Source organism: Melopsittacus undulatus, chromosome 4 (genome assembly GCF_012275295.1).
Source record: "Melopsittacus undulatus isolate bMelUnd1 chromosome 4, bMelUnd1.mat.Z, whole genome shotgun sequence".
NCBI classification, from domain to species: domain Eukaryota; kingdom Metazoa; phylum Chordata; class Aves; order Psittaciformes; family Psittaculidae; genus Melopsittacus; species Melopsittacus undulatus.
In genome coordinates this window covers 35738245-35757535 of record NC_047530.1, presented here as the reverse complement: position 1 = coordinate 35757535, position 19291 = coordinate 35738245, and the positions used below count along the sequence as shown (strand labels likewise).

The 19291-nt window shown below is 45.5% G+C and overlaps 1 protein-coding gene across 4 annotated transcripts in view; it reads left to right on the top strand.

Annotated features, from left to right (window-relative positions):
- Nucleotides 1-18957, top strand: part of ESRRB (estrogen related receptor beta) — a 140032-nt gene extending 121075 nt beyond the window's left edge. For all 4 annotated transcript variants that reach the window (XM_034062354.1, XM_034062353.1, XM_034062352.1 and 1 more), the window contains exons 4-7: nucleotides 984-1094; nucleotides 1734-1895; nucleotides 7743-8012; nucleotides 14535-18957. In XM_034062354.1, the coding sequence (XP_033918245.1) occupies nucleotides 984-1094; nucleotides 1734-1895; nucleotides 7743-8012; nucleotides 14535-14779 (788 nt within the window). In that variant the 3' untranslated portion in view covers nucleotides 14780-18957. The remainder of the gene's footprint in view (nucleotides 1-983; nucleotides 1095-1733; nucleotides 1896-7742; nucleotides 8013-14534) is intronic.
- Nucleotides 18958-19291: the final 334 nt, after the last annotated feature.

The following is a 19291-nucleotide window of genomic DNA, read 5'->3' as shown; positions in this document are numbered from 1 at the left end:
GTACTTGCATAGTATAAATTTATATTTTTATTCTGTTTGAATGCTTCTACATTTACCTTGAAAATTTGGGTTTTTTTTTTGCAATAGCTTTTTCTCCCAGCAAGACTGACTTACCCCAGTTTCACAAGACCAGTTACCAGAGATTATATGGCTGGCCAGAAATAACCTACAATTGGACAAATTCCTGTGGCTTTTTTCACTATTTGTTTTTTAACATAGTATGTTGTACTAATACAGCAGTTCAGCTGCTGCTCCTGGTCTGTTGGTGCTGCTGTGGTTCTTTGCATGGTGACAATCATTGATGCTTCCCAGTCACTGGGGACTGTTTTCAGTCTGCTCTTTGCAGTTTGATTCACTGTATTTTGAAAGAGTTGAAACAAATTCTTCAGTGACTCCCTACTTCAGCTTTATCATTGCTTGATTGTAGTAGAGGATGTTTCTATTTATTTTGGTTCTACTTTTCTTGGAGTTGCCTTACTTGATCAACACTGAAACACCTTTGTTGAATTCATAGCTCATAATCTATTTGCTATAGGTCACGTTTTCAAATATAAACAATGAGAGGCCACAGAACATTTAAGTCCTCATTTTTAAGAGCAATCTAAAAGCTTATTTTTATAATTGCAGGTCTGATTGATATTTAAAGGGCTTTTTTAAAAAGCAAGATCACCTAGAGGGCATTGGAGTCTGAAGCTTTTCATTTGCCCATCCAGACTAATGGTGATTCAAGAGTTTGAATAGGTTAATTTCCGTCTTCATTAATGTTTTGAATAAAAGTAAAGCTCCCAGCAGCATAGTTAGAGCTGGAGGCAGTCTAGCTGGTATTAGTGGGATTGCTGGTTTCAGCTGAGATCTCAAGTGTTTGGGAGAGGGAAACTCCCCAGGGTGTGAGGAATGTCTTACTTAGCAGTTTCTAGCATCTGCGTGTCAAGGTTCCCTATGGCACTAAGGAATCATGAGGATTTATCTTATTTTACCTGCAGGTGTTCGTCTGGATCGAGTCCGTGGAGGCCGTCAGAAATACAAAAGGAGACTGGATTCTGAGAGCAGCACTTACCTGAGCTTACAGATCCCTCCCCCAGCTAAAAAACCATGTATGTATTGGTCTTGAATTGAGGTCCTCTGAGCAACCACTATGTTTCTTTTTATTGGTTTCCCAAAATGTACAATGGAGCAGTTGTCACTTCTGATTGCTGTGTCAGTCACCAGCACTGGGATTTTTTTCTAATGATCATAGTGCAGAGGTAAACTAGGTATAGCTGAGGTACAGCCCAGATACTGTATTCAGAAATACCAGACCTTTACTGTGAGATTGTATAAATCCATTTAGTGATACTCTGATCTTTTCCTGTATCCAAGCAATATTAACAAAACTGGCCCTATGCTGATTTCTCTCTTCCATACTACCTACTCATAGTTCTCTAAACTTTTCCACAGTCCACCAACTGCTTATTCATGCCTTCTCCTTCCCTTGTTGGACCTACAAGACAATGGCTGACAACCTTTCAGTAGCTTCTTGCTTTTGTTATCCCTGTACAGAGCTGGTTTGGAATAGGCAGATCATAACAGCCTGTGTATCTGCAGTGAAGTATTCTCCTGTCATGGCCAAACCCATTTCTAAGGTCTTATGGGCTGTATAGTCATGTCTTATCTGAGGGAGGTCCTTCTAGAAAGGGCTGTTATGACACCTTATGTCATGAGAGATACAACAACTTCTCCTTTGAAATACGCAGTGACTAAGATCGTCTCCCACTTGCTGGTGGCTGAGCCAGAGAAGATTTATGCCATGCCTGATCCAACCATGCCAGAGAGTGACATCAAAGCCCTGACAACCCTCTGTGACCTGGCAGACAGAGAACTGGTGGTGATCATTGGCTGGGCTAAGCACATCCCAGGTAAACTGTAGGAATTACAAGGGTGTAAGTATGAGCAGCGAAGGGAGCTATTACTTGTCACTGTGCTTATCAGATTTTTATATATAGTGATGGGTGGAAATTACAGCTTGTGGTGGGCTCTCATTGGTAACAAACTCCAGTAGGCGCATAAATTTATGACTGTATGTGTGTGTTCCCTGGGATTATGCAGAAGGCTTTGAGATTATATGATAAAGTTCTCTGTTTTACCTGGCACTGTGTGGCACAGCAAAAGCACTTGGGAAACAGGCCTTGGGATGGTATGGTGAGCTTAGTGATTTTGCACTGCTAGGTCTGTTGCGTTTGTAGATGAATAAATGTTATAGTAGTGACCAGACTTTACTCCTAATGACAAGGCAGATACCTACCCTGTCTGCAGTGGACATTCTTGCCCAGACTCAGGAAAGCTTTCCTCATGCCGGACTTATCACAGAACAAGTCCCATTGGGATGCAGGACCTACTCCTTATTTCCAGTGAATCTCCAGACTTCTGTGCTGACAAATAATGAGAGCAACTTCCTTGCAATGTGACTGGCCTCAGAAGACTCATTGACTATGTCCAATGCCTGTACAATTGAGTGACATAGCAAAAGTCTCACACCTGCAGATAGGATGGACCCAGGCTGAAGGAGCAGACATGGCCCTCAAGGGGGTTCTGGGCACAAAGCTTTGGTCTGGAAAGGGAAAATTCCCCTCTTTCTCTAGTGTTCTCCCACCCCTGCAAAAACAAAACAAAACAAGGATAGGTTACATTTGCTTGTGGAAAAGGTTGACCAGGGAGCTTAGGAGATGTCCTTGAGGTTTACATGGCTGCTTTCCAAAGACTGCTTCAGAAGATTAGTGTGAATGGGTCACTACAGCTATCTCCTGTCTTCTGTCCCACTTTCTTGTGTTAGGAGAGTATCTGGGGCTCAGCCATAGGATCACAGGATTTAACCCATACTGCACATTGTCCATGTCTTCCACTGCATGGGTTTGTGTTCTCTTGCTTTGGTTCTTCACCTTAAGTTCTTCCTTGTTTGATGAGGCATCTCACCATGAGTGATCAGTTTACACCTCCCATGTACTTTGTTTCTTCTCATGGCTCCTCTTTTGGCTTTTTGGTGGCTGCTTCTCTTTCAGAGGGAGCATTTCTCCTGTGAGTCAAGGGTTAGTGGTTTCCTGGGCTAGATGGAACATGGACTATTATGTGGTGGGACTATGAATTCTGGAAAAACTTTTTCAGGACAGTGTTTCTGAGTAGAGGTTAATCTCAGTGGTGCCCTTCTTACATGAGATCTGCAGTATCTGCAGAGATTATACCCATCACTAGTGCCAAAATCCATCTGAGGCTGATTCATCACAAGTGGGGTTACAATGGCGATTAAGGAACTCAGCATGGATTGCTCTACTAACCCAGAACTTGGGGTGTTAACAGGAATGGTTTTAATACAATGCAATTAGCTGTTACAGCTGTCCAGTGAGGTGCTGTTGTTATGTTCTAACCTTGGCTGTGTCTGTTCACGCAGCATGCCCTGCTGGAGTTCTCTAGCTTGCAGCTGTGGAATGAGCATGGGATGCTCAGCTCCAAGTTAATACAGTTTTCCAGCCTGCCATGGCGATGATATCCCAGAACAGAACTATAGTAGAGATTACTCTTGCACTGTTAAAGGAGCTCTTTCTCCCTTTCCTGAAAGGCAGAACATACCTGCCATCATCTCAGTTTTCTTTTTGTATTTTCCTTTCCTGTCAAAGGCCCTGCAACATGGTAATAGCCATCAGCCTGGCACAGTTCAGACCAGCAGCAGTATTATAACAGGACTGTGTGCACAGGAGCTTCGGGGTTGTTACACAAGGGAGCAATACTGAGAAAGAAACATAATAAAAGACTGTTCATAAAAATGGATCAAAATACTCTGCAGTTCTGAAACAAATATAAAACATACTGAGTTAGGCAGCAAGGGGGCAGAGCAGGGCAGGGCCAGGAGGCTGCCAGGTGTTTAGATTATTCATGCCCTGTATTTCTGCCTTCCCAGGAATTTCAGCAAAACAAAAATGCTTCCTGTGTTCATAAACTCTTGGATAGAGGGGGATGGAGAAAAGAACAAGTCACAAATTCCTGCCATATATTCACACTGGAATTAGTAAAAACCAGTGTGATGTTAAAGTCATACCAACCCTTCAGGATCCCAGGTATCTGCACAAACTTGTACCCCACAGTGTTAGTAAATATAATCAGTTAAAGATACTCTTCTATGACAACAAGAAAGCATGATTTAATGGTGTTTAGCAAGCATTATTAGCTCAGTAGCCTTATTACCCGTTAGATCAAAAGCCATGCTTAGCCAATGTGGAGTTATCCCCTTCTGTGTGAGGCCCCCTCCCCACCTCCCCCCTATGCTAATTGTCTTTGAACATCTACCTTTTCTTCCTGCCTTGCTGCAGGGAGACAAGACTTCTCTCGAGGGGTGATGATGAAGGCTCTCCCAGGGTAGCTGTTGTGCTCTTCTCACTAGGAAGACGATAGTACTAGCACAGAATGAAATATGGCAAGTGGAGTGACAGCAGCTGTGTCTGGAGTGGCCTCAGATCCTATAATTACATCTCCCTTTATTACCTCTGCTAATGGCCCTCCAGGATGACAGAAATGATAATAAATTAACAGATTATGAACTCCACTTGCCACAAATTATGTGACTTTTCTTTTTTTTTTTAATTCTGTGAGCTCCCACTGCCAAACCACAGGAATAAAAAAAGAAAAAGACAAAAAATAACCCCCCTGAATGTCACATCAGCTATTGCAAATAAAGCAGCTCTTCTCAAACTGGCAAGTAGGGAAACATGCGTGCAGTTCTCTGCTAGATACAGAGGCTCTTCTTTTTGGGAGCCTAGGGATGGCAGTGGAGCATTCAGCACCTTTCAGGATCACACCTGAGAAAAGCAGCAAGAAACATCCCTGAGGACACTTTCTGGATTCTGTGCCATCAAACAGCTTGGGAATGCAATAGGACTGGATTTTATCAGTTCCTGGGAGCTGTAAGATGGTGCAGCAGTTGAATTTCACTAGAGGTTTTCCGGTCTTATAAACCTGTAATAGGAAGCCTGTGTTTTTGGCCAAGTGAAATTCTCATTTACCTTTCCTGATGTCGAGATTCTTAGTGTGGAAGACCCTAAGTTGTATGGTCTTCCCTTGTCTGTGCTGACTGCAATGATATGGGCACAGTCCTCCAGCCGTTACATTCTACATGTGTAAACACTGGAAGAAGAGGGTCCCAATTCTGTCGGATGTTTCCAGTCAAGCCTTGGCACTGCAGTGCTCCCTTCCTCATGCCCTGCTACTGGAGCTGGAGTCCTTAGCTACCTGGGAGTGCTTCTGGCAAGGGGCTTTCCCAGGTGGGTAGGGCAACTGCAGCTGGCTCTTCTGCTCTCCTTGGCACAGGACAAAGCATGGGCTTTCTTCTGCAGTTCCCACCTACCGTAACTGCCTCTGGGAAGGAGTGATTAACAGAGATGCTACTGTGAGGCTTAAGTACATTTTCCTGCTTTATTCTCCAGCTGATAATGTGCCAGCCATGTCTGTCCTGGATCCTCTCACTCTACTACATGACTGTTTCTCAATCTTTAACAAATTTCATTGGCAGAGTGCAGTGAGGTGATGGTGTAACCCCTTTTGTAGTCCTGATGAGGAATGAAGACACATAAAGGCCACGTGACTGACCCAGAAACTGGACTGGGCTGTTCTGCATGGTCAGAGCTAGGAGAGGGGTGACCAAAGGAGAGATACCAGGTGCTGGAGAGTGACAGTGGCTGTGCACAGCACCATTCACCCTGTCTCAGGGCTAATCTTATCAGTTCCCTTCTGCAGCAAGTAGACATAGGGAGATAGAATCCTTTGAGCTGCATCAGCCTACACTTGGACTTAGTCAGGAGGGCTACATTCAGGAGCAGCACGTAGCAGCTCCAAGAGGTAAGGGGCAGAAAGGCAAGGCAAAGAACAAGGCACCCCTGAAGTATTCACAGCCTGAGTAAGGTGTGGTATTCACCAGGTGCAGAACTACATGGAGCACCGGCTGTGCTGTACAAGGATCAGTCTTACAGCCATGGAGCTGGATTTGCAGTTCTTCTCCCTAGGAGCCTGGACTCCTCTTTAGCTGTTCCCTCTGGCTCTCCTCCCCAATGGTTTATTGATTCTTCCCTCCCACCCACTGCTCCCCTCAGACCTTGCACACACAACACGTGACAGCTGATTGGTATCTGTTAATTAATGTGGCCTGGGGCCTCTTTTCTATTCAGTGGCCTGATAAGGGAAATTGGATGTCCAAGGGCTGCCAGGCCATTATCACCCTTTGCTTCCCCTGGCAACACAAACACAAAACATGGCGTAGTGATAAATAAATACCACTAACCCACCCTTCTGCCTTCCCTTCCCCAGCTGAGATAGTGCAGATAGGAAAAAAAGAACCCACAGTGGTCAATATAGCAATCATCAGCTCTTTTGTTAATTGCCAACTTGATAACAAGAGAAATCAAATGATCATCATGGTGGCTGGCTATGAAGGCCCTGATGCGGGGCCAAGAACTGTGAGCAGGGAGGGCTGTGGGATGAAGGAGTCCTGCTGAGTCTAGCACACAGACAGTGGGGCTGGGAGGCTCCTGCACAGAGGCTAATGAGCTCACAGGCCTCTTGGTGAGCCCTGAGGCTCTCTCTGTGGAGAAAATTGGCAGGGGAGGCTGGTGGAGCATCTCTTCCCCCCTCCTTCCCCAGATGAGGGGTGCCTTGTGGTCCCCTTCTCTCACAGCCCTGGGAATCTTTAGACGCAAGGAGCTGCCAAAAAGTGCAGTCCCTGCCTGTCAGTGGTGGGCAGGAGCTGCCTAGATGGGACCAACACAATGCTCGGCATTCCTGTCTGTAATGGCTATGGCACAATGCCCATCTCCCAGGATCTTTCATGGTCTGGCCTGCAAGGGTACCTGGTACATAGGACGTAACAACTTGCTTTCCCCCACACTTTTTACCCCTGAAGGCAGATGGTGCCCCTGTGTTTTGGCCTCTCCACTTTCTCAAGTGGGCACTGGGGCTGTCAGGTTCTATCTCCAGATTGTGCTTGCTCTGTCTGTACTTGAGGAGAAAGACTTGCTTCACTGCTGGGTGCTGATTCTGTTGCTGCCAGGTGTGGCTGTCATTAGGTCCTTGTATAGCACCATGAAGATATTTTTGACACTGGGTATGGTTGTTGGCTGTGAGGTGCAGAAAGCTGATGGCATGGTGCTCAGGGAGTGATGAGGAATAGAAAATGTTTCTGTTTACACAAGTATTCAACTTTTGAATACATTTCAGTGCTCTGTTGTGGCAGGACCTTCTCTCATGTTGACCAAATGAGAGATTGTGGTATGCTTGTAATTAAGGCCTTTGTCATTCCCTCTTATCCCATCAGAAGCCCTCTTTTCTGCCATGTGTAGCTGTTCTCTGCCCTTTGGTCAGCTGAGGTATATTAAATAAGCTGCAGTACAAACCCACAGAGGAACAGTGAGCAGGACGATGTGGTACAAAACAGTTGCTGCTATAAAAGAAGCAGAGATGATTGAAAAGAAGTTGTCATTAATCTTGGGTTACCATAAACACAGTCAGATCATCAGAACTCTTGTGGGTGGACATATGAGCAAAAAGAAGAGTAAGGTCCATGTGTGTTGATTGCCACAGAGACAGGATCACTTTAATGATCTCTTATAAATTATTTTTGACAGGAGTAGGAGAGAGCTTAGGATGAATCCCAGGGAAACTAAGGACCCCAGGCTCCTTGAGGCTCTGCTGCACACCCATTTCACTGTGTTTGTCCTTTGCCCTCTCAGGGTTCTCCAACCTCTCCCTTGGGGACCAGATGAGCCTCCTGCAGAGCGCCTGGATGGAAATCCTCATCCTGGGCATTGTGTACCGTTCCTTGCCATATGAAGACAAGCTTGTCTATGCTGAGGACTACATCATGGATGAAGAGCACTCTCGTCTGACGGGGCTGCTGGAGCTTTACCTGGCCATCCTACAACTGGTGCGCCGCTACAAGAAGCTCAAGGTGGAAAAGGAGGAGTTTGTCACACTCAAAGCTCTGGCCCTTGCCAACTCAGGTACAGCCCTAGCCCAGTCACCGTCACAATCAGGGAGTCAAGGCCCACACTGTTATCTAGCCTGCAAGGAAACTAGAGACTACTGCCTGAAACTGTGCTCTGGCATGCAGCATCCTCAAAGCTCCTCTCTGTCCACAAAGCAGGACCTAACCTGGAGAGCAGAGAGAAATTAGGCTTGCTGCTGCTAGAGCCCAGACTGTGCTCTGGCCCTGTATTAGAGAGTGGAATCAGGCAGGGATGGGGTGGCTGCTGATTTCTGGCAGTAAAAGGAAGCCTGTGAAGTCCTTCTCCACTAGTGAGCTGGCTCCAGTGCCATGAGTTTAGAAAAGGGGATGTAGGACGCCTAGCATCCACTTCAGTAGTGTTCAGTTGGTCAGCTACAGCAAACAGGGAAACCTTGGACCCAGTTTCAAATCCCAGAAAAAGTGGTGGGATTTGGGCTGCCCAGTCCTGTCCTAGAAATGTTCAGTGACCACAGACACTGAATCTCCCTTAAACTGGGAGACAGTGTGGATCTGGATGGTAGAGCCTGTGTTGCCTGTTCTGTTTCCTCTTGTGAAGAGGATGAGAAAGACCAGGGGCGTCCACCCAGTGCCCTCCGTCTCAGTCTGGGGAGGGCTGCAGCTCTCAATCCAGCAGGCTGCAGGGGAGACAACAGGTGCAGAGGGCTGCACTGCTGTCTCACAAAGCCAGATAGCTACTTGTTCAGGACTCCCTTCCAGAAGGCAAACTGCTAAAGCTACTGTGTGACGAGGGCTCCCTCTACATCCCTTGAGTCTCATTGTCTCACATCAGATCTTTCAGACTGCATCATGCAGGTCACAGAATTCACCCTTGAAGCCCAGCAGTGAATCCAGTATCTGTGCTGGCTAAAGCCACCTTCCAGAAAGAGACCCCGTGTGAAGGTGAAGGGATTAGAAGAGGGGGAATCTGCATCTTTCATGATAGCTCACTCTAAGAATTAATATTTTTCTCAGGTAAAAAAAAAAACAACAAACAAACCACAGCAAAAAAACCCCCACAATTCCTTGGCACCATATTTTTAATGTCACTTTGCCTGAGTTCACCTTCTAGATACTGGCCTTTGTTGAGCTGTGTGCTATGACCCCAGGTCTTCTTCCACCTGACTGCTTTACTTGATAAAGTTCCAGTTCCATAGACACATTCCTTGGCTATAGATACATTACTGCAAGTGTAAGCAAGTGGTCCAGAGTGCATGCGGTTGCCCTATCCCCACTGTTCTACACCATCCTGATCCTCTTTGCCATCCATACATCTTAGCAGCAGCAACTTAAAAGAAAAAAGAAATTACTTACAACTCATTGATAAAAATGTTTAGTGGCATCTGTTTCTTTTACTGATACCTGTGGATTTCCACGAGAAAACTCCTCCTTCAGGGATGATTCACCACTGATAGCTACTTTGAGATCTGTCATCTAGCCAGTTACTAATCAATTGAAAGTGTGCTTTATTGATATTGCATAGTGCTAATTTTTTAATGAGAATGCCCTATGGTGCTAAGCCAAGTGCCTTATAAAAGCCTAAGTCTATTATAGCTATGAAGTTAACTTTATCAACCAAACTTGTAATCTCTTCAGAGAATGAAAACATGTTTGTCTGACAAGACCTGTATTCCAAAGTATCGGGTTGACTGGCAGTAGAATCACAGAATCATTCAGAATCATAGAATCACTGAGGTTGGAAAAGACCCTTAAGATCATCGAGTCCATCCATTAACTTAGCACTGCCACGTCTGCCACTAAATCACGTCCCTAAGAAGTGCCACATCTATGTGTCTTTTAAATGCCATCTTATAAGTCTTAATCAAATGTCTTTTTTTTTTCTTTCCTTTATTGGGCCCTGGTTCACATCAGGCTACCATGGGAATCATCAGGTAATACCTAGGAGAATATGTGCATCATTAGAACTTTTCCAGTCATCTTGAACTGCTTGAAAATACCAAAATTTGTTAATCATTAATCTGCCCTATATGGGCCTCAGACAGCAAGTTTAGAACTCTTCAAGCCAAGTTATCCAGCTCTGCTGATTTCTGTGAAGTTTGTACCTAACAGATGTCTAAATCTTCTTGTATATAGGACAGACTAAGAATTTTTAATCATTTTCATATAGCATTGCTATGCAATGTTGCTTTTTTCTAAATGGGACAGACGTCCTCACTGAGGACTTCTGTCTCCTTTGCACTGCTGTTAACAGTTTAATCATCTCCAGGTGAAAGGAGCCACCCTACAAATGGTAATTTTTCTTCTATTTCTTAAGTATTTATAAAACTTCTTTATCGTCCTTAGCCCTCCAGCCATGGATTTTTCTCCAATGTCCTTCACTTCCCTTAACGATTTTCTATACTTCATAACTTCTGATCCATATGAACTGCTACCTAGTTCCCTTTTTCAGTTTCTCATATATTGCTTTTTTAGCTCTAATTGCTGCCTTCACTTTGCCACTGAACCAGGATGGGCAGATGGCCAAGGCTGGCCTCTCTTGATTGTGGGACAGTGGCTTGTGGTGATGTAATCAACTCTCGTTAAAGGATCTGCCTCCTGTCTACCAAGAAGGTCACAGAATTAAACAGGGAGAAGGGCTCCTCAGAGAGGCTGAAGTGCTAAGGTAGTGGTTGTCACAGGATGACAGGGTAAGTGCGTGCCACACCGGGGCATTTATCTGGCCCATGCTATGAGCAGAGACACTGCAGAACCTGAGCCGTGGTACTGTCATGTTCTTCACAGTGCAATAATAGCTCCATCTGCTGATGTTGCTCACTGTGCTTTCAGGATTAAGGCCAGGGTAAGCCTTAAAGGACAGTCTGTATTGGGAGTGGAGAAACACTAAGCAAAGACAGACCAGAACAACCAATATCTGTCAGGTGTTTTGGGGTTCTGCTTCCAGCATTGTAGAGTAAAGTAGCCAAGGTAATGGTCAGGAGACACAGGACGGTGACTGTTCTGAGCTGGATGGGAAAAGCCATTCTGACTTGACTGGTTTATCCTAGTGCATCTGTGTAGGAGTATAATCCACAAAAATCCTGCTTTGTTCCTGCTTTATTATTTGTATAGAAACATATAAAAGTAAAGCACAAGATCTCATTTTCCACGTAATTAAAGCCTCTCACAACAAGCACATAAGGGAGCTAGAATAGAGCAAGTGTATTTTTCTAATGTAGCTGTCACATGCAGCCTTCACATTCTTTTAATACAAGTTTATTTTTCTTACCATGTTTTTGACATGGAGTAGCGTTGCAGAGCCTGCATGTATGTACTTGCATGCAAACAGCTGATTCCTAAAACAGTAGGAATGGAATGCAGATTACCTCTCGGCCAGGCCTCAGCTCCCTTGAGTCAGAGATAGTTTAATGCTGATCACTTACATTAGCACCTGTGCTGCCTAGACCTGCTTTCTGTCTTGCCTCCTATATAAATTCCTGAATATCCCTTATCCCTGCTGGGTGTAATTGCTCATGCTTCTAGGGACTTTCTTCCATGCAGCCCTGCTTGTATTGACCCTTTGTTTCTAGGAATTAAAACAAATGAAAACAGAAGTGGGAGCTTACTTGCTCTTCACTAGAGGAGAAGCTGACAATAGGCTGACCTTGCCAGAGCTATGGCTGATCTCTGAGTCCTCAGTGTAATGCACCAAGGACACACCTGCTGGGACAGGCAAAGATAATTCAGATGACCTCTGTCTTTAGTAAGTGCATTTTAGAGAGCTGAGAAATGAATTCCTAATGCCCAGAGAAGCAGGCAAGTCCCAACAATATGATCACGCATTTTTGACAGAGTAGAGGTGCTATAGACTTAGACTGTTACCCTTCAGAGACTGTCCCTTCCTAGGCATTCCTAGGTCCTCTTTCTGCATAAAAACAAATTGATCAACCTCTGTACTGAAGAGCTCTCCAGGTTAGCATACAGCACATGTTCATTTAAGGAAATCCCATACTGGCCAAACCTTATTTCCCTTTTTTTTCCCCATGTATTTAAATTCTGAGATGGAGTGAACAAGATCTGGATTTAGCAAGGGGATATGTAGCAAATTCTGTACTAACAGGTCCTGTAACATCCTGCCAGAAGCTGCAAGAAAAAAGAGTTAGATGAGGAGGCAGTGAGCCTTGTCCATCTCACACCTGCCTGGTACCCCATTTCAGCAGTGTTGGAGAGGGGCTCCTGACATGGAGCCTTTTAGGCCAGCTGACCCTCAGGGACATAGTTGGGCAACCTCCCTCCACCTCAGTGCTCCACCAGCTGTAAAAATTCATAGCTATTGATTTCGTAATTAACAGTTTATCAATGCCATCGACACCAGCTCACTGGTGAATTGCAGGGAAATTAATCCTGCACTGTTATTTTATTTTTTGCAGTCAGCTGCCGATTTTGAGCTTCTTTCAGCAAAGAGGGGGGAAGTGGGGCAGGCTTTGATCTTTATTTCCCCACCTGCTCTCCCTGTGTACATTTAGTTATGTAGTGCTGTTAAGTCTCCTCACCTTACAGAAGTCAGGTGGCAGGAGGACACAGTTTTGGGAGTCTCTTTGCTGTACAGCCACATCAGTACCCAAAACCAGAGCACCCACTTGGACCTGAAGCTTGGCTCATTGCCCAGTGCTTCTAGCACCACTGGAATCTGCAAACTCCGATGGGCTGTGATTACTTTTTCCCCCACCTGGAAGGACATTAAACAGAAAGGCTGGAGGACATTTTTCTCCAAGCTCAAGCTCTTGATACTTCCAGTCTCAAAAATTATCTTTGCAACTTGGCAGGAAACAGGTCCCACTCACTTCTCCTGGATGGTGCATGGAAATTTTCCAGAGGTGCTACCTGGCTGGGAGAAGTTGCCAGACTGACTTGGCAACATGCTTCTCCCTCCCTGCGTTTCAGAATCAAGCTCTGTGGCTAGCTCAGGCCACTGTGATGACCTGCTGGGTCTTCTCTGAGCTTCTTTGCCTGATCTCTTGGATACGAAAAGCAAATGCAGCAAGAACAATCCTTTCTTAGTACACTTATTGGAAATACAACCCTTTAATATCCTCTAACTAGTGCATTCTTTCTAAACAGCTTGTTAAACAGCTTTCTTGCTAGACATAATATTTTCCCAACTGTTGTAATACTTTCTAAATTGTGCATGATAAATAGCATTTCCTGTACATGTATGAAATTCACGGTTTTTGTGTTGCACTCTCCATAGAGATGACACATATCTCTAGAGAGATTTTGATGCTTCGGCCAGCCTTCTTCCCCTTCACTGCTGTCACACTTAGGAGCCCATGTCCTCACATTTGTGTTGTGTATGTGGCTGAGTCAGAGCACTGCTGTGTTGCAAAGTCCAGCTGCAGTGGCAGACAGGGCACGTGCATGCATGCTTGCCATGGTGGCCCTTTGCTGCTGCCTTTGGATTCATTGTCCTATGTCAGGAAACTTGATCAATGGGCTCAGTATCAATTAAAAGTCTCTGAGCAATGAAGACAAGGAACAGTGTCTCCAGCTCTGTCAGGGTTGTAAGAAAGAAGCAAGTATCAGCAAGATGAAAAGGAAGAAAAGCTCCAGTGACAGTTAGCTTCTCTAATCTAGCCTCTGATATTTGGTGCTGCCCTGTCACCCTGACTTACCTACACGAATTTAGCAGCCTGTGTTCAACTTGGGTTTCCCAGTTCAAAGCCAGACTGCATCACCTTTGCCTCAGGGACACGCTAAGGAGCTGTGCTAGCCTTGCAAACCCTGCTTGCCCCTCCAGCAGCTTGAAGAAATCTAACTGGCAGCCTAAGGGAAGGGGCCTTGCAGGACGTGTGGGTTTCCTTCCATGAAGCAGGAAGCTCCCTGAGCAGCTGCTGGCAGTCTTTGAAAACAGCGGCATATGCACAAAGGTGGGGCTGGCAACACCCCTGGGCACACTGGTTGTGACCTACTGGGGCTTTTCTGTCTTGCTGACACCCTGAGCAGCTGCACGGCAATTAGGCCGTTTAGACAGATGAAGCGCTATAGCAGTGTTAATTATTCTTAATGAGATTGCTCCCAAGAGGCAGCACAGCAGCTGCTGCCCCTTGCAGGGTGACTCTCCCCATAAGGAGCATGGAGGTCAAGTGAATGTGCAAGTCACAAAGGCTCCTGGCTGACCCCTGCACAGCTTTGGGGTAGCTGGCAAACTCGGCAGCACGCAGGGCACAATGTGTCTCCTACCCCAGCAACCTTACTGTCCCTGCACTGCTAGGGCCAACTCATTGGGCTGATGCCAAACATCACTGCACCAGCACCAACACCTGTCAGCAAGGTGCATTTTTTCCTCCCCTTAAGAAAAAACAAAACATACACACCACCAAAAAAACCTCAAACAAACAATAACAACAAAAATCCCACCACCCCAAAACCAAACCAAAACAACAGAAAAGAAAGAGAAGGAAAGAAAGCATATTTAGCTCCAGGACCATAAAGAATTTTCTTTCTCGTTCCTCATATCTGACTTGTCTGTTTGCTGTCTTTTCTTCCACCCCCCGCGCCCCCCCCCCCCCCCCCCCCCCCCCAGATTCCATGCACATAGAGGACATGGATGCTGTGCAGAAACTCCAGGACCTTCTCCACGAAGCCCTGCAGGACTACGAGCTGAGTCAGCGCAATGAGGAGCCCCGGCGAGCAGGCAAGCTGCTCCTGACCTTGCCCCTCCTGCGGCAGACAGCCGCCAAAGCTGTGCAGCACTTCTACAGCATCAAACTTCAGGGCAAGGTTCCCATGCATAAACTCTTCCTAGAAATGTTAGAGGCAAAGGTCTGACAGCCCCAGTGCCAGCTGACAGTGGCCGGGGAACAAACAACTAGAAACAAAGATGCAGACAACGGAGCAATCCAAACAGCAGCAGCAGTCACCGCCGGCTTTTACCTCCAGTCATTTATTATGGAAGAATTATTTAATGTCTATCTGCCGGCGTGACTGCAGAATCTCGTGTACAGGAGGGGGAAACTTTTAATCAGTCACCCGTTTCTCTTTTTTTTGTTTGTTTTCTCTGTGGGAAGTACCAGAATACGCTCTTGCACTTGTTGAGGCGGTCACTGGGGCTTAGCCCCACTGAGCAGTGATGCACTTGGCGCTGTCCAGGCTGCCTGCTCCCCAGCTCCCTCCGCCTGTGCTGGAGGGGGAGTGGGAACAGAAGCAGGAAGAGAGGAAGAATAGAGTCAATATAAACATTATCTGCTGGTGTTGTGAGGGGTCAGATAGAAAGTGAAGCAGCCAGGGTCCTTCTTTTTGTCACCTTTCTGGCTCTTACATAGAGGAGATGCTCCTCTGGAGAAGAGCACTGCTGGAACTCTGCTGATCAAAACGGCTGCTCCCAGGCTACCCCTCTAGCAACAGCTAACACTTGTACATACAGGCCCCACTTCTTACCGGGAAAGGTGCTCCTAACTGTGTAAGATATTCTGCGACCTTGTACAGTGTGTCATTATGCCTGACTAGTCCCTCCCATGTACAATCCCTGCAGGCCCCTGAAGAGGTAGGATATATGTCCCTGAGAGAATGCAAGTCTCCTTTCCCAAACGGCAAGAAAAAAAATCCCTATATGATGCCTCAGAGCTGGGTTGACTTGATAATCTCTGCATCCTCTCCTATGTGGTGCTAACTACAATTCTTCCACACTTTTCACCCTACAGTGTATCAAACCTGCCTCTTCAGCTCAGCCGAGTGCCATTTCCCACTTCTTCCTTGTGGCAGAGAACACAAGGCTTTGTCTGCATGGTTACTGCCCAAGTATAAATGCACCCCAAAACAGAGCTTTCATAGACCTCATTAAAGTGATAGCTTTTTGCCTCCACAGAGACTTAGGCTTATTGCCAAATTCTAGTTAGGCATCAAGGGCACTGCTTTTTTGAGGAGGCAGCTCTTGAGCCTGAGAGATTGCTTTTTTTTGTGGCAGCCTGTGGAAATAAATTAGAGGGTGGCATGAAACCCCTGATATCCCAACTACTGTCTTCCCCTGCCTCATCCCATTATCCTCAACAGCAGCAAAAGAGCTAGCATAGATTATACCTGGGCCTGGTAAGAGGTTCTCTCATTGATGGGAAAGCAAATACTTGACCTTAAGGTGGTGGGAGAAGTGGGGGAATGTTTATTTACCTGTCTCATATAACCAGGTTCCTGCTGTCTCCAAGCCCTGGTTTAGATCTGCTGCATTCCCAGTAGCCAGAGGGGAATGTGGGTGACTGCAAAACTGGCTGTTGACATTCTCTAAGATTTTATTTTCTAGGTCACTTTAGTTTTGACCCAGCCCGAGCTGATGAAACCTGAATGTATTGTCTGTTTTGTGGTCAGTGGCATGGCAGTACTGGTGAGAAAAATCCTCTGATATACATTTGAGACAACACTAGCTTACTGCCTCTGTTCCCCTCAAGCTTCCATGCTTTCCTAGCTAGCCCAGGAGAAAGATGGTGTGGCAGAGGAGTAGCTTGCCCCTGGCAGGAAGCTCTCCAAAGCAGTGTTGAAGCTGTGATCAGGGAGGCACTGGGTGCTTGTTTTCTTCTAGAGAACAGTGCGTTCCAGTAGGGCTGTCAGTGCTGCAGAACAATACCCAGGCTAACTCAGAGACGAGGGGTGCTAACTGATGCAGACCTTTCAGCTCTTGCAGCCTGGCGCTTGAGTTGGTTCAGTTCCATCTCCTTTGAGTTTTTCTACACTACACAATTGTAGCTACTTTTATTCAATTTGTACTCACTTGTTGAAGGAATTCAGGCTTGCTGCAGGTGCATTAGTAAACTAACAGAGACCTAAGGAGCAGAAAGCACATGGGAGCTGGGTCTGCTTCCATGATCACAGCAGTAGCAATTATACAGTTCCCTTACGCTTTGAACAGATACTTGTGCTTCTCTCCCCAGCTGCCTCTGCAAGGGAGCTGGTGAGAAAATGAGAGGCTTTTGGTTGCCTGCATCCATCTGTGACTGAGAGGGACCAAAACAAAATGCACGCCACCACTAGAGAGCCAGCTTAACATGTGCCGCACTCTGGCAACAATTCTGGCTGTGGCATAAATGCTCTCACAAATGTGCTGGGTTGCACTATCACCTATAAGTTTGACTCATTTGACCACTGCTACTTCCCTGCCAAGTCCTACCCAGCTTGCCATCAGCCCATTGTGTCTCGACCTGCTGCCCAAAGGTAGCTGTCCCAAAATACAAGAAAAGATTACCTAAAACGCAATTCTTACTCTATTGGGCCCTGCCTGGAAAGGTCACATACTTAAAAAGAAAAAAGGCTCTTCCAGCTTTGTTGTATTTGGACCCAGGCCTGCTTTCCAGAATGGGGAGGGAGAACTACCTACTGATACCTACTAAGTAATGGTAATGGAGAGCTGCAGAGTTAGCTTCTAGCCCACAGAGAATGCTGGCTATTTAGACTAGGGCTGTGGTATGCTGGCAACTCCTGCCTTGGCAGAACAGTATGAAGATACCAAATGCTTTTCTTTTTCCAGAACCTTCTTTCTCCAATACAGTTGCATAACCTTGGAGCCCTCCTGGATATTCCCCACTTCTTGAAGATAATATGCCTGGAAATGTTTGCATTGCTTCTCAAATAGGATGGGAACTGAACCAGACAGTAATTATCACACATTAATCTCTTTAAGCAAGGAATGCAAACTCTCCCCCAGGAACTGGGACAGAGACACCTATTTAGATTTAACCCTTAAAAGTCTTGTAATATCTTAAATTGTGAACTAGGTCAGCTCTATTGGGCCTTTCCACCAGTGCAGGAATTACACTTATCTCTTCCCAGTTAGTTATTCTGATCTGCTGTGCATCACTAATACTATCACGCTGCCATGACTGAGGAGTATGTCCAGCTACACAGCAAGCTGGACTTGCAGAGGACAGGAACATTGCATCGTAGTCCTCTCAGTGAACTTAGAAACAGGAAATAGGGTGTCAGCAACTGCTTTGGTCTTTGAATACTCACAGTCTCTTAATACCGGGGGTGTGGAAGTGGAGACATGAACTAGGAAATGGGTTGGTGCTCTTTATGCTGTTCATTTGTAATCTAGGAGTCACAGAGTCAGCACCATACAACTGTCCTTCTTCATGGTGTAAAAGATGATGGAGCTTGAGCATTGGGACACAAATGGGCTCTATGACTCAAAGCAAAGCAGAAGAGGTAAGTAAGTGTATCAGTAACAGTGAGTAAGCACAAAGCCCATGTCTAGCAACTACAGTAAAGCAGCCCCAGCCCTTGATTTGCATGTGTGGATAGCAGAAACCACATAACTGTCAGCTACTACAAAAGGCAATTCTTCCCAAGTGACCAGCTCTTCTGTTTTGGGCACATTCTTCTCTGGGAACAGTGGTGTCTGGCCTGTAATGCAAACCAAATTTCATGGGGATCAATTAAAAGAAAAGGTTCAATACCACACAGAATTAGGTTTCTGGGGAAATTTGGGCATTACACCTCGCAGCAAAACTGTGAAGCTACAAGAAATACCCCCCCAGTGATCAGACCCTTGCAGTATTGCTTATGCTGAGGGGGGGTGGGGGGTGTTCTTTTCTCTTTGTAAGCTATGTCATCCTTTTTTTAAGAAAACCTAGTACAAATATATAAAATAAAACATGCTGCACCAGAAACATGTAAGCAGCTGTTAGAGGAGAAAGTCATTGAGAAAGACCCTAGAATGTAACTTGTTGAGCTTCTATTACCAGTCGGAACTGAGAAAAAAAAGCTTCCACTTTGTATCCACAAGCTATAATCAATCATATGGCCAAAGGCCACTCTGTTGTTCTTGTGGCTGGGTTATGTGGAGAAGCCAGAGAAACAGAGGCTGTGAGAATGATGCAGAGTTACAGACAGTGAGTGAAATAAAAAGTAAACCAGTATCTACTTAACTATTACCTGCTCCTAAAGGAAAAAAAAAGAAAAAGAAAAAAACTGTTAAATAAATTGTATTCTTGTGGTACAGGTCATTTCAAACAAAACAGAAATAAAACACAGAATGTAAAAACTAACCCAGGCAGAGTAATGTTTATTGTGTTCAGGAGTTGCTCTGTTCTGTCCTTTGAGGTTCCCCCACCCCACAGAAGAGGCTGGGATAGGGTAAAGCAGGATTTTGCATGCTGCAGTATGGGAGGAGAGTCCCAGCCTGCTCAGAAACACGAATCTGGTGTTTGCTCATAGCCAGAAAACAAATTTTCAGCATGCTCCTCCATTTTTGTGTTATAAGCATTACTGGGGGCTCGTTAGACAGGCATGTTGTTGTCAGCATCTGCCACAAACTGGTTTGGTTTTTCCACTCACCCAGTTTCTCCCTGCATTCTG